The 12,035-nt window shown below is 39.9% G+C and overlaps 1 protein-coding gene and 1 long non-coding RNA gene across 2 annotated transcripts; both read right to left on the bottom strand.

Annotated features, from left to right (window-relative positions):
* Window positions 1–3,822: 3,822 nt before the first annotated feature.
* LOC111329126 (uncharacterized) lies at window positions 3,823–6,484 on the bottom strand. Its single transcript, XM_022933738.2, has 2 exons — window positions 6,300–6,484; window positions 3,823–4,306 (listed from the first exon to the last, which is right to left on the bottom strand). The coding sequence occupies exons 1-2, from the start codon at window positions 6,349–6,351 to the stop codon at window positions 3,972–3,974; spliced, it is 387 nt and encodes a 128-aa protein (XP_022789473.1). The 5' UTR covers window positions 6,352–6,484; the 3' UTR covers window positions 3,823–3,971.
* Window positions 6,485–6,971: 487 nt separating this feature from the next.
* Window positions 6,972–8,476, bottom strand: LOC148729252 (uncharacterized). Its single transcript, XR_016002265.1, has 3 exons — window positions 8,290–8,476; window positions 7,474–7,697; window positions 6,972–7,149 (listed from the first exon to the last, which is right to left on the bottom strand). It is a non-coding gene; the product is annotated as an uncharacterized LOC148729252 (long non-coding RNA).
* Between the last annotated feature and the right edge of the window lie 3,559 nt (window positions 8,477–12,035).

Genomic DNA, 12,035 nt, shown 5'->3' on the forward strand with positions numbered 1-12,035 from the left:
ATACTTGGACAAAGACATGGAAGAAAACCCTCCAGGGGCAAGAGCCATATTAGACGAATTATTAACCATAGTCAAAGAAAAAAACCGCTACACATGATCTTGCGTCCTACGCAAACAAGTGACTACCTACATCGAGGAAAGTGAAACCTACGACCAAGAAGTGGGAGAAAAAAATACATTCCATCGGTTATACTGTCAACTGATGCCTTCATTTTTGGTCTATGTCACTTATTTTCAAGTTCTTCGCTCTAAAGACCTTGTATGACAACGTGTTGTGTGACAAATTTTGTGAAATATGCAAAAATCTTGCGTGTCTATTCTTGTTTACCAAACTTGCGTTTTAAACGACCCTCATTTTTTAAACGTAAAAGTCATGCATCTTGAATAACCTGTACCACATGCGTGTGAAAACCTTTTGGGACTCTTATAAATACAACTTCTGCTCACAGTCGTAGTCGGTTAGATTAGTATGTCCATAGTTAGTAGAGGGGACTGGTTATGAAACGCGGCAAACTTCAGAGGGCCGGCCTATTGTCTGTCCCCTGAGCTTCGCTTGAACGTCACGTGATCAATGACCCTGCACAGAACCAAAACAACATGGAGGACATGAACAACTTATTTTTCTTCGGCGACGATTTTGATGCCATATTGGAAACTTTGGAGAACGAGGAAGAACACTAGAGCACTTTGTCGAAGCAGCTGACTCTGTAAGTCTTTTAGAAGCCTTTAGAACGTTATTTTCGCCCAAAAACTTTGTAGTTATTGATGCCCTTAGCAACGGCATCGGTCGTAGTACAACAACATATTTTTTTACTGAAAGTCTTTCGATTTTTAGGTTCAAGACGAAGAGGGAATTGTTTGCTAGTTGTGTCAAAATAGATGCAAGACTAAGGCTGGATTAAAAAGACATAAGACAATAAAGCATACGGGAGGAACAAGCGCGGGGAAATCAACCGACTTAAGAAGCCAAATTCACTGCTGAAGACTTCGAAGCGTTATCAATCAAAGCACGAGATAAAATAATTGCAAGAAAAATCTACCCTCAAAGCATAAAAGAAGAGCTACGAAGATATACGAACTGGGATGAATAAAATATGGGCTTCTCAGAAGTAGAATCCATGTATATGCGTTAGGTTAAAACTGGAAATGCAGAACAATTCTACTCGAAGTACTATTCAAGAATAGACCTCAATTCAACAAAGATTTTTGTGTGGTTGTCAAGTAATGCGGCAACATTGCTTAGTACCAAAGTGGCTGATTGTTTGATAGCTCACAGCAAATAGAAGGATGATTCACCAAATCCCAATATCCGTACTAAACTGTGTGATAGAGAAATGGCAGGGTTACAACATATTGGAGGATATTTTCTGCACAAGCTTTATAGCAAGGTGAACAATGTATATAATCCCAGAGCACATACTGAACAAACAGCTTCAATACTGAAAGCTGGTAAAGCAGAAGATTTGATGTTGCAGGGAGTCAAAAACTAATTTCATCTTTAAACCGAGGTGGACTTTGGGTTATTTCTAAACAAGCTCAAACAATTTTTAAGAGAATAGAACATAATTTTACGATTCTGACCTCAGGAAGTCTCCAGCTGAAGATTGACAATGCTAAGATAGAATCCAAATCAGCTTGTGATGTTCAATTGGTCTCAGCATATAACACTATGTTATTGGACTCAGCATTATTCATTTATATGTTACTGTATGGTGTTTTTCACTGGCCAAAGATGTTATACAGAAACACAAAATTCATTGTAAACAAATGAAAACAAAAACACTACGAAAGGAAATTTGTAGAGCCAGCAAAGAACAAGAAAGGCAGATATAGTTAGAATTAAGAACCTGCAACAATTTGTCAATAAGTAATTTAATTTGATGGCCTGCTCCCAGTTGGCTTGTTAGCTCAATTGGTAGAGCGCTGCACTAGTATCGCAGAGGTCAGTGGTTCGAATCCCGTACAGGCCTGAATTTTTTTTTCAGGTCTGATTTTCACTATTGCTTAAATAGTGCTTACTGCGAAGGATCGTGCACATATACGTTTCATAACCGCAGTTCATATATATGTATTTCATATGTTTGTTGTTTGATTTATCATCTACGGGTTTATGTCGAATTAATTTGATGGCCTGCTCCCAGTTGGCTTGTTAGCTCAATTGGTAGAGCGCTGCACTAGTATCGCAGAGGTCAGTGGTTCAAATCCCGTACAGGCCTGAATTTTTTTCAGGTCTGATTTTCACTATTGCTTAAATAGGGCTTACTGCGAAGGATCGTGCACATATACATAATGGTTTTCCTCTGAACACCACTCCGGAGGTAGACAATCCCTTGCATATGTTTCTTTCCCATCAATGTTGGTGTACACCTTGCCGCATTGATTATCAGGCTGACATGTTTTACTTAATTTTCGGCACTGTTCCCACGAAAATTTGGACGAACAAGAGTTGCATCTTAAAGTCAGTACTGTCAAGAGAAAACAAAAACCTTTTTTAACAATTATCTCTAATGATTAATAGATATCTGCACTACCTTGCTCCTTCAAAAAAATTTCGATTAAGAACAAAAAGAATGGAAAATGAGAAAAGAAAAAAAATTAGCAAACTTAAGTTTGCTTAAAAAAAAGGTAAAATGTTTCTATAATCATGAAAGGATGACTATTTATCATACTCGTAATGATTTATGGGTGGTGATCAGTAAATTCGTTGCACTTCTTTGGGTGAATATCTGATATCTCTTTCCTTTCAAGTCTGGACAAAAACGATTTCTTCGTTCTTTCCTCTCGAAGAGAAAGATCTCTTTGACGGAACAGATCGTTATTTAGGTTGTTCTGAGAAAATTTTCGAAAGTTTCCTCGTTAATACTGTCTGACTGTTTGATATTAATGCATGAATTATCCTCTCGTATGTGGTAGCGCTTTTGACGCTAAATTATACTTAACAGAAAGTTTAAAATACTCCATTCCAACAAATACAATTAGCTCACCTTTTAAAAATGCGACACTGAAAAGAAATATTCCAAAAAAACAACATTTTTGTCTTTAATTTCTCGTACCTGAATGAAATTGACTGAACTGAACAATGAACATGCGCGGTATGATTTCAAGCGGTGACACATCTGGATGAGCAGATGGTAACAATAAACTGATATCAGTGCACGCAAATTAGCCAATCAGATGCCATTTTGCGATGTTTTTAATCTTATTGATGAAGTTTAAATATCCCTGTGACAAAAGGAAACCTAGTTAAAATGGAGAAAAATTGCCAAAGACGCCTGACCGAATTTAGGTTGCTACGCCGATTTTTCAACGTCTGCGCTTCAAGTTTTCTTTCTCTATGCAAGACAAAGACCAGTTTCTAAAAGATGATGTCTTATTGTTTTATCTAACTTAGTTTGTTTTTTCATCCTGGACTTTCAAACTCTTAAGATAGTTCAGGTGATTGCTTGTATCATTTCCCAGGCGCTAGAAGAAAATCTTTCAAACTGAATCGGTTGGCTTATCAACAAATGAATCCTTCTCGATGAGTTGCCACCAAGAGAATATGAATTGTTGGTATTCTCTTGGTAGCAACTCAACAAGTCTATGATAGTCTGATGACATGGTAGGGGGGGGGGAGGGTTGGGGAGCTCATCAGCTCATCGTATACCAAGCCGATCGCATGCCCCAGCTAAATTTTCTTAGAATGTCCTTTGCAAGATTTGTCTATACAAGAAGCTGGATCTCGAAAGGTTTTCTGCAACCTTAACAGTGTCTGTTATCGAATTGTGATAAAGCACGAATTGGAAGCTGTTTAAAAGAAACAATAAAAACGGCTACAACATATTCATAGAAAACATAAACATTTTATTTTGAAAGCAGGCTCCTGCTTAACTAAATGTATCGAAACTGTCAAGAGACGCTACCATCTTTCATCTCTCCCTAAATTAAAGGAGCTGCATATAGATTTCCTCATGTTACAACACAACTGAATGTCAATCTTTGACAACAATCCACAGGGACGCCAATCCGCATGTCAGAAAGAGGATAACGCTGATGAACAAAGCTGAGCCAGAGTTACAGTGGTCACCTTCGCAACATGTGACGTCGCAGTCGAAAGAACTTGATTCAATAGCATGCTTGCAGGTAAAGTCGGTACTCGGTGTACAGGCAGCCTTGGGAGCGCAATACTTTCTGAAAGACTCGATGCTACCGGCCTTGAGATAAACCTTGCTGCACCTATCATACCCGGCTGGACACTTGTGGCTTGTTGTCGTGCAGTCTTCCCATGATTTGGATGAGCTGCACACATAACAGTTTAAACTCGACACTATAAGAAAAGAAAACGAAAACAACATTAGACTCCTTCGCGTTCGTTGTTTTTGTCATGTCACGTCACTCGTTTCTTAAACGCGTTACGTGATAAAATACCGAACGACGCGTGACAATAAGACCAACATACGGCGGGATGAAGACAAAAATCAAACCAATGTACACTTCAACAAACATATGAAACATATGTATGAACTGCGGTTATGAAACGTATATGTGCACGATCCTTCGCAGTAAAGCACTATTTGAGCAATAGTGAAAATCAGACCTGAAAAAAATTTCAGGCCTGTACGGGATTCGAACCACTGACCTCTGCGATACTAGTGCAGCGCTCTACCAATTGAGCTAACAAGCCAACTGGGAGCAGGCCATCAAATTAATTCGACATAAACCCGTAGATGATAAGTGAATAAGTGATAAGTGAATAGTGAATTTCAGACCTGAAATTTTTTTCAGGTCTGATTTTCACTATTGCTCAAATAGTGCTTTACTGCGAAGGATCGTGCACATATACGTTTCATAACCGCAGTTCATACATATGTTTCATATGTTTGTTGTTGTTTGATTTATCATCTACGGGTTTATGTCGAATTAATTTGATGGCCTGCTCCCAGTTGGCTTGTTAGCTCAATTGGTAGAGCGCTGCACTAGTATCGCAGAGGTCAGTGGTTCGAATCCCGTACAGGCCTGAAATTTTTTTCAGGTCTGATTTTCACTATTGCTCAAATAGTGCTTTACTGCGAAGGATCGTGCACATATACGTTTCATAACCACAGTTCATACATATGTTTCATATGTTTGTTGTTGTTTGATTTATCATCTACGGGTTTATGTCGAATTAATTTGATGGCCTGCTCCCAGTTGGCTTGTTAGCTCAATTGGTAGAGCGCTGCACTAGTATCGCAGAGGTCAGTGGTTCGAATCCCGTACAGGCCTGAAATTTTTTTCAGGTCTGATTTTCACTATTGCTCAAATAGTGCTTTACTGCGAAGGATCGTGCACATATACAATGTACACTTATTGACTGAGTGAGGCGGCTAAATGAGAAAACATTTTTTCCAGACCTGCTGCACGGACTGATAACAGCAAGGCCCGAGTGCGATAATCGAGAGCCAAACAATTTCCTCGCCTGACCTAACTCACGTTTAAAGAACCTTTCAGTAGAAATTCTGTGAAAATTTGTGACTGCCGGCTGCCGGGCATTTAGTCACAGCGAATTTTAAAAGTATTTCATCATATATATGACAGTCGCTCTTTAATTCCTGCCCTTTCTTTTTTCTTTTTTCTTTTTTTTTTTTTTTTCAAGGAATTTTCTGGAATTCCAGCCCCGTTCACGCCATTACACGTCCGTCCCTCATACGAGGATTATCATACGATATCAAGACGTAATGAAGGTTATTTACTCGACAGCTCAAGCAACTTTCTATTATAATATTAAAACCTTGTTTTCCAATTCTCTTATGCTGAATTTCATGGTTCTAAAGCCCTTAACCCATAGCACACATTCCTGATATTAGACAGTTGATTATTCAAGGAGTTCTTGTGATGTTTTTGTTATTAGGCTTGGTGCATTTCTTTTCTCAATTCAGGTCCGAGCAGTTGATTTTCCCAGTGAATTTTAATATTCTACTATCTCTGACTGGCCGTGACAGATATTGACGAGGCCTGTACAGGCGAAACTTTCGATCTCGTAAATACTGAAGCTTCCTGATGATGACTATAGAGACGGCGAAGTACTTTGTACTGATGCAATCTCAGTTGAGACGACTGTGATCAGTAAAACGGCAATATAAAAATATGATCTTGTTAATAGAAAGTTTTCTATCGATTACAAAGAGTCCACTGTAATATGAAGTCCGACGAAAGCGCTAGACCGTTCCATTCCAATTACATTCTGTAAATACAGCAGGAGTGAATGATATCAAACTCATAAAGAACGCACTGAAATACGGGTGTGTTTACATGCTGACATTGTTACTGCGTTAACTTACCGGCTGGAAGCAAGAGGCAAAGAAAGAAGGCTCTAGCGAGCAACAGGTTCATCTTGGATAAGGTTTAAGATGGCTTTGATTCGTCAAATTTAGAGTCTAATCTTGAAAACAAACGTTCTCGCACTAAAGAGACCGAAACAAGCAAAGTTTAATTTTTTTCAGTCTAAAACTGAGAATTAATATTTCACACCTTTGTTTGAGTAGCCAATCAGAATAGAGCAATAATGACCGCAGGGGTCACGCTAAAGAACACAAGGTCACTGTTTGTGCTTTGTCACAATATCAGTAAGTCCACCTCGCGTTCAGGCGTGAAATAAGCGACAACTGGCGTGACCACGAATTTTCTTCCGACATCGTTTCTACTCTTAGCCAAGGAACAGCAATGGTAGAGGAGGAAAATAAGAGAAGCCAGGAGGAGGCCAAACCTTCCCCAAAGGTTACGTGTAAACAACGTGGTCACGCATTAACATAACGCGCTGAATCAAAGACCGAAACGTCTGCAAAGGCTATGTAAGGAGGTACCCCTTTATTTTCTATTCAATTTGCCTAAGGTCACTACAGAAATTCTTTTCTAAAAATATTATTACTATCATTATCAGGCGCATGAAAATCATCTTCGAAGGTACTTTACTGTCTAAAAATGATGCGAGGGATATTCGTTCTGTAAAAATAGCGTGACTTGGAAATTTACTTATAATCGCAAATTGTCAATTTATTTAGTTTAATCCCGGAAGTAATCCTCGAAGACTCCAAGGGCGGGAAGAATCTTTATTACACATGTCACCTTCACAGCAGACTGTGGAACATTCGGTTAACATGCCACCAGTGCTGTCGTTTGTAAGCTTGCACACTGCAAAGAAAACATCGTGCTAAGTCAAGTCCATTAGAGGATTTCGGCATAATAATTTGACCTGGGGCCTTGCAGTTCACTTTTATACCGCTGGTTTCGGGCTATCGTTTCGAGAAACATGCAAATCTCAGCTCCGTATTCCAAAATATCCAGTTACATGTTGAACGAGCCTTTCGTAGATGCAAAAGCTTGAATAAGTTTCTTTTGGAGCGCGAGTGGAATCGGGAGGGGGAGAGGGAGACGGGGGGGAGGGAGGGGGAATGGGGAGGAGTGAAGAAAGGAGCACCGATCTCGAGAGCGTCGGAAAGGAACTGATACACTTACAATTGAGGTCGCTGCCCTTGTCACAAAACAAGCTCCTGGAGCTACAGTTCCTTATTTCCGCGTTGAATGGACCAACAGCTGGGACTTCCATGGTCATTTTTAAAGTCATACGCTATCAAAGCCTGGAGTAGTGCATTCGATCGATTTGATATCCTGACTGGTGCACGAACTGAATGAAGGGTGTCCTGGGATGTCTGCACATTCTTGGCACTTGAGAGCTAAAACTGACGAAGTTACATAAATGTTAAATCGTTGCGTTTCTCTTCCTCAAGAAGAAAACTTGGACAAGTTTGGACAAAGCTTTTGAGACACTTCTACATTTTTTACCCCATGGTGCTACGATCCCACGTAGTATTCTATAATTCAACTGTAATACCCCACCGATAGGATAAAAACAAGCTTTAGTTTTGACCTTTACAAATCAAAGTGACGACACGAACTAAACCTCGATTAATTACTGCACGACGCAGTATTATACCTGAGAATCACACATTCAAACTCATTCTTTCACTTTCACGTTGGTGCTCTATACTAAACAGGAAAATCTTTAAGTTGGGAGTTCTGCTTTGCGTTATGTCTGCAGAGGTCAATAAATGATTAAAAAGCATTCGCGAAAAATGATTGAAAACTGCCAAGCATGAACTGGGAGAACACGAGATGGCTAGCTAACTGTGGTCTGATCGTTTATCGAAAGGAAGGATTGACCATTGGACTATAACACAAGCCTAAACATGTCCACAGCGCCAATTAATCTTATCATCCATGGCGTTTTACGGAAAATGTCATAACCATCCCCTACAAGATGAGTTTACTCACCAGTTGAAAGCGAAATGAAGAGAACGCATACACCAGCTAACCACAGTTTCATTTCGATCAGATGTATCTCAACCGATCTGGGAGCAAAGTCTTCAATGTGCAGAGCTGGAGGATCGCCGGTATCTAGTATTTTGGACTAAACAAACCATGCTGCATTTATACAACTCTTTGCATGCCAAATGACGTCACGCTAAAGCTCTTTTTAAAAATTTCCGCTCAGCTGATCGGTTTAAGACAGAAAAGGTCTCCGGATATTCGTCGTTGTTGGTCACGTAATTCTACACCTCTGCGGTAAATGAGAAAGCATTGCGACCGGATTTAACTTGACAGCACGCATTCATCAGATTTTAGAGTTCAGCTCACAAGCGTACTTAGTCATCCGCAGCAATTTTCTATGTTCCTCGCTTGTGTAAGAAAAGGCGAGAGAGATGACACCTCAGGGATGAAAGCGAAAGACGAAAGCAAAGGACGAAGATGCATGGGAAAAAAAGCTGCAGAATTGCTATCAAAGGTCATTACGTCAGTATCGTCCATTGATGTCACAATTTTCGTGCGGTGATTTCAGCCAATAAGAGCCAGGCATAGAAACGGCAGTCGGCCACAAGTAATCATCGACACATAAAACTGGACTTGCCTAAACAAAACTCGCAGCTGATCAAGCCGGTGACACTGCCCGGCTCTAATTAATGTTCAAAATGCCACACGAAAGCATGATCAGGGAACAAAATGAATTTTGGGTTTCGCTTTCAGAGCATGCCTGAAGGGTACTGATCTCCTTCGTGAGCAATGGCGATTCATTCATCAGTTTCATTGTTGTACTTCTTGCAGAGGCGGATCCAGACCTTAAGCTAGGGGGGATGGGTGGGGGGGGGGAACTCGGGTGTGTGTACACTTGCCGGTTTTTCTTCCTTCTGCGCTCATTTTTTAATTTTTACCTAATATAAGGAGGGAGCCCGCCACTGTCTCGATTTTTATTAAAAAGGAATACCTCAACGAAAACGAAAAGCAAAACTTAAGCTTAGGCATAACTTCTTGACCATGATTAGAAATGTTTGGGGTACAAGTTTCATGCAAGTTTTGAGTAAAAAAATAACTATTGGCCTTTATTCAGTGGTCATTGCAAGGTCCAAATGGGGTTAACCGGGGTTAGCCGGGGTAAAGCGGCAAAAAAAAAAAAATGAGCCTTTGGGCATAAAGATTGTCAAGTTGTGACCATTGGTCGTTGAAAGAGTTAACCGTAAAAAGAATTATGATGACAACAATGAAAAGATAATAACCATTGGCCGTAAATTAGCGAAATATTTTAACCCTTTGCCTTAAAAGCCATCGCCTCATTGAGACCCTATTTCACTAGTACCTGGATTATGAAGCCGGAATATTTGTATCGTCTCATGAGTTGGGATTCTTTTTATTGAATTAGTGGAAAACGAAAACAACTCATGGAAAGGAGTGAAGGTCCCCCTAAATAACGTAAAAATTTCTCCGGGATGTCTGAATATATGACAACACACAAGGCTTTCTGGCTTCTATAAAAGACAATGTAATGAGTTGATTATCATTACGAGACAAAACGTGTGTTTTTGAGTTTATTCAACTCCATCAAATAACAAACATCTCCAAAAAAAATCCCAAAACTCAACATTTAACTGAGCTACAATGTCAAAATTCCACGGAAAACATCAGTGACGCCGATGCGCATGCCAAAAATAAGAAACCACTGAATGAGAAGACCGAGCCCGCGTTACAGTTGTCTTTGTCATTGCAACAGGTGATATCACAAGTGAAATCAGAAGCAGCAACTTCTGCACAGATGGGATTTTTTGAACTTTCACATGAGGACTCAGGAGCACAGTCCTTGGAGAAAATTTCTCTTCCGCCATATTTAAAGTAGACCTGGATGCACTGGTTCTCTTGAGAACGACACTTGACTTGGGAACTTTTACAATCATCCCACGAGGTTGAGCTGCTACAAGCATTACATTCCAGACTCGACACTGAGAAAATCAAGTTGAGCAACTTTTGCCGTTAGTATTTTGAATAATAAGAATTCTAGAGCAACAGCTTCACATTTTTTTAATTCAGTCTTGCAAGCTATGCCCATCGCTTCCCTCATCAATATCCCTTTAGCTTGCGAGCAGCCCTCATCATAAGTGCTGCTGGGGACAGGTTTCTCCACCCGCGAGAAGATTTCAGACGAGTCGAGGAGAGAATTACCGGGAGTCTGGTACTAATAATAGAGAGATTTAGCATCGCGATTACGTGAAACATGAACGTCAAAAGTGACCACCTGACCTTGTTTTTCCCGCCATTTTTTCACGTTTGCTGGTTGTGCTTTCCCGTTCCCACGTGAAAGTAATCTGTTTCGCGTTTGCCGTGTACCTAAGATTTTCTTCAATTTTTCTCTCACGTAGCAGAAGTTAATTGCTGGAAAAAGGGCGCTAAAACTATTCTTTGTGAGTAATACAAGGGCGCCTTCAAATCCGTCATGACGCGCGCTTATGCAAAGAAAGCAGAAAGGTTCACGCTATGTTATGTGGAACGTGAAAGGGCAGGCTGACGTTTGCCATTTCACGTAAACGCGGTGCTAAATCTCTGCTAATATCAATGATAATCCCCTTCCAGACCTCAAACTTTCCCGCTGACAAGGAAACGCTCGTGCCGAAGCGCTTGTCATGTTATAAACTACTGACTAATTCTATCTTGTTACCTGTGGCTTATGAGCCTTTGTGTGGTCAGCGGTCTGACACTTAAGGCGGCCTTCTTGTTGTGAATTAGGCTAGAGATTTACGTTGATTAAAACCTTGCTTAGGTCAATCTATTCGTTTACCTTTATCGCAGCGCTCATAATGAGGGACCGCTATTAACATTTTTCAAACTGGCTAACATTTTCCAAACTGTCAATCGGTCAATCGGGTCTATTCCAAAACAAAAATTTACTATGAAAGCGTTATTCTTGCCGGTTCCAAGGGAGCTATAAGATCGTAGCAGTTACTTGAACTAATTTATGGTGCTTATTGGATTTTACACTCAACAATAAATAAAAGAGTGGTTGGTTGGGTGGCCTGTATAACAAGATCAATAAAATTATTTCGCGGGCGCTTGAAAAATTAACAAAGCACGGCGAAGCCGCGACAAATAGTAGCCAAGCACTCCAAATGTTCCCTTCTTGCGCTTTCTTCGTTCGTTTTTGCTGCACGTTTCCTTTCTCGGCTTCTTAAAACTCCCATAAAACAGCCAGAAACGGAGGCGTTAAATAGGCGCAACTCGCCGACAAATACATATTATATTCAACAGCTCTATGGCACACGAATGATGATTTACGAGCGTATTTCGATAGATGTTATTGATTTCAATGAGTAGCTCTGAAAGGAGAGAGAGAGGGAATGGGCTCAGTTTCAAATAAGCTAAACACTTGTACCCGTATTATTCATTATTCCTTAGAAATGTATTCGCAGTATTCGTTATTTTTTCAAACTCTTCATGGTCATACATTATTCAAGATTTTACAGTAGAAATTACATACAATATTCCTTATAAAAAGCGAGTTATATTGTCATAAGAACTGGTGATTTAACATAATTATCAGACGGACAAGCCAATTGCATGAGAAACAGTAATGAACTCAGAGTAAAAGTTTGAGCTCTGGTTGCGCCAGATAAGACTAAAAACAATAATCGACCCTGCCCCAGATTAGCCAAAAATAAATTATTCATTTCTTCTTGAAACCTCTTGTTCATTATTCATAT

The sequence above is a fragment of the Stylophora pistillata genome, chromosome 6, assembly GCF_964205215.1.
Source record: "Stylophora pistillata chromosome 6, jaStyPist1.2, whole genome shotgun sequence".
Lineage (NCBI taxonomy): Eukaryota > Metazoa > Cnidaria > Anthozoa > Scleractinia > Pocilloporidae > Stylophora > Stylophora pistillata.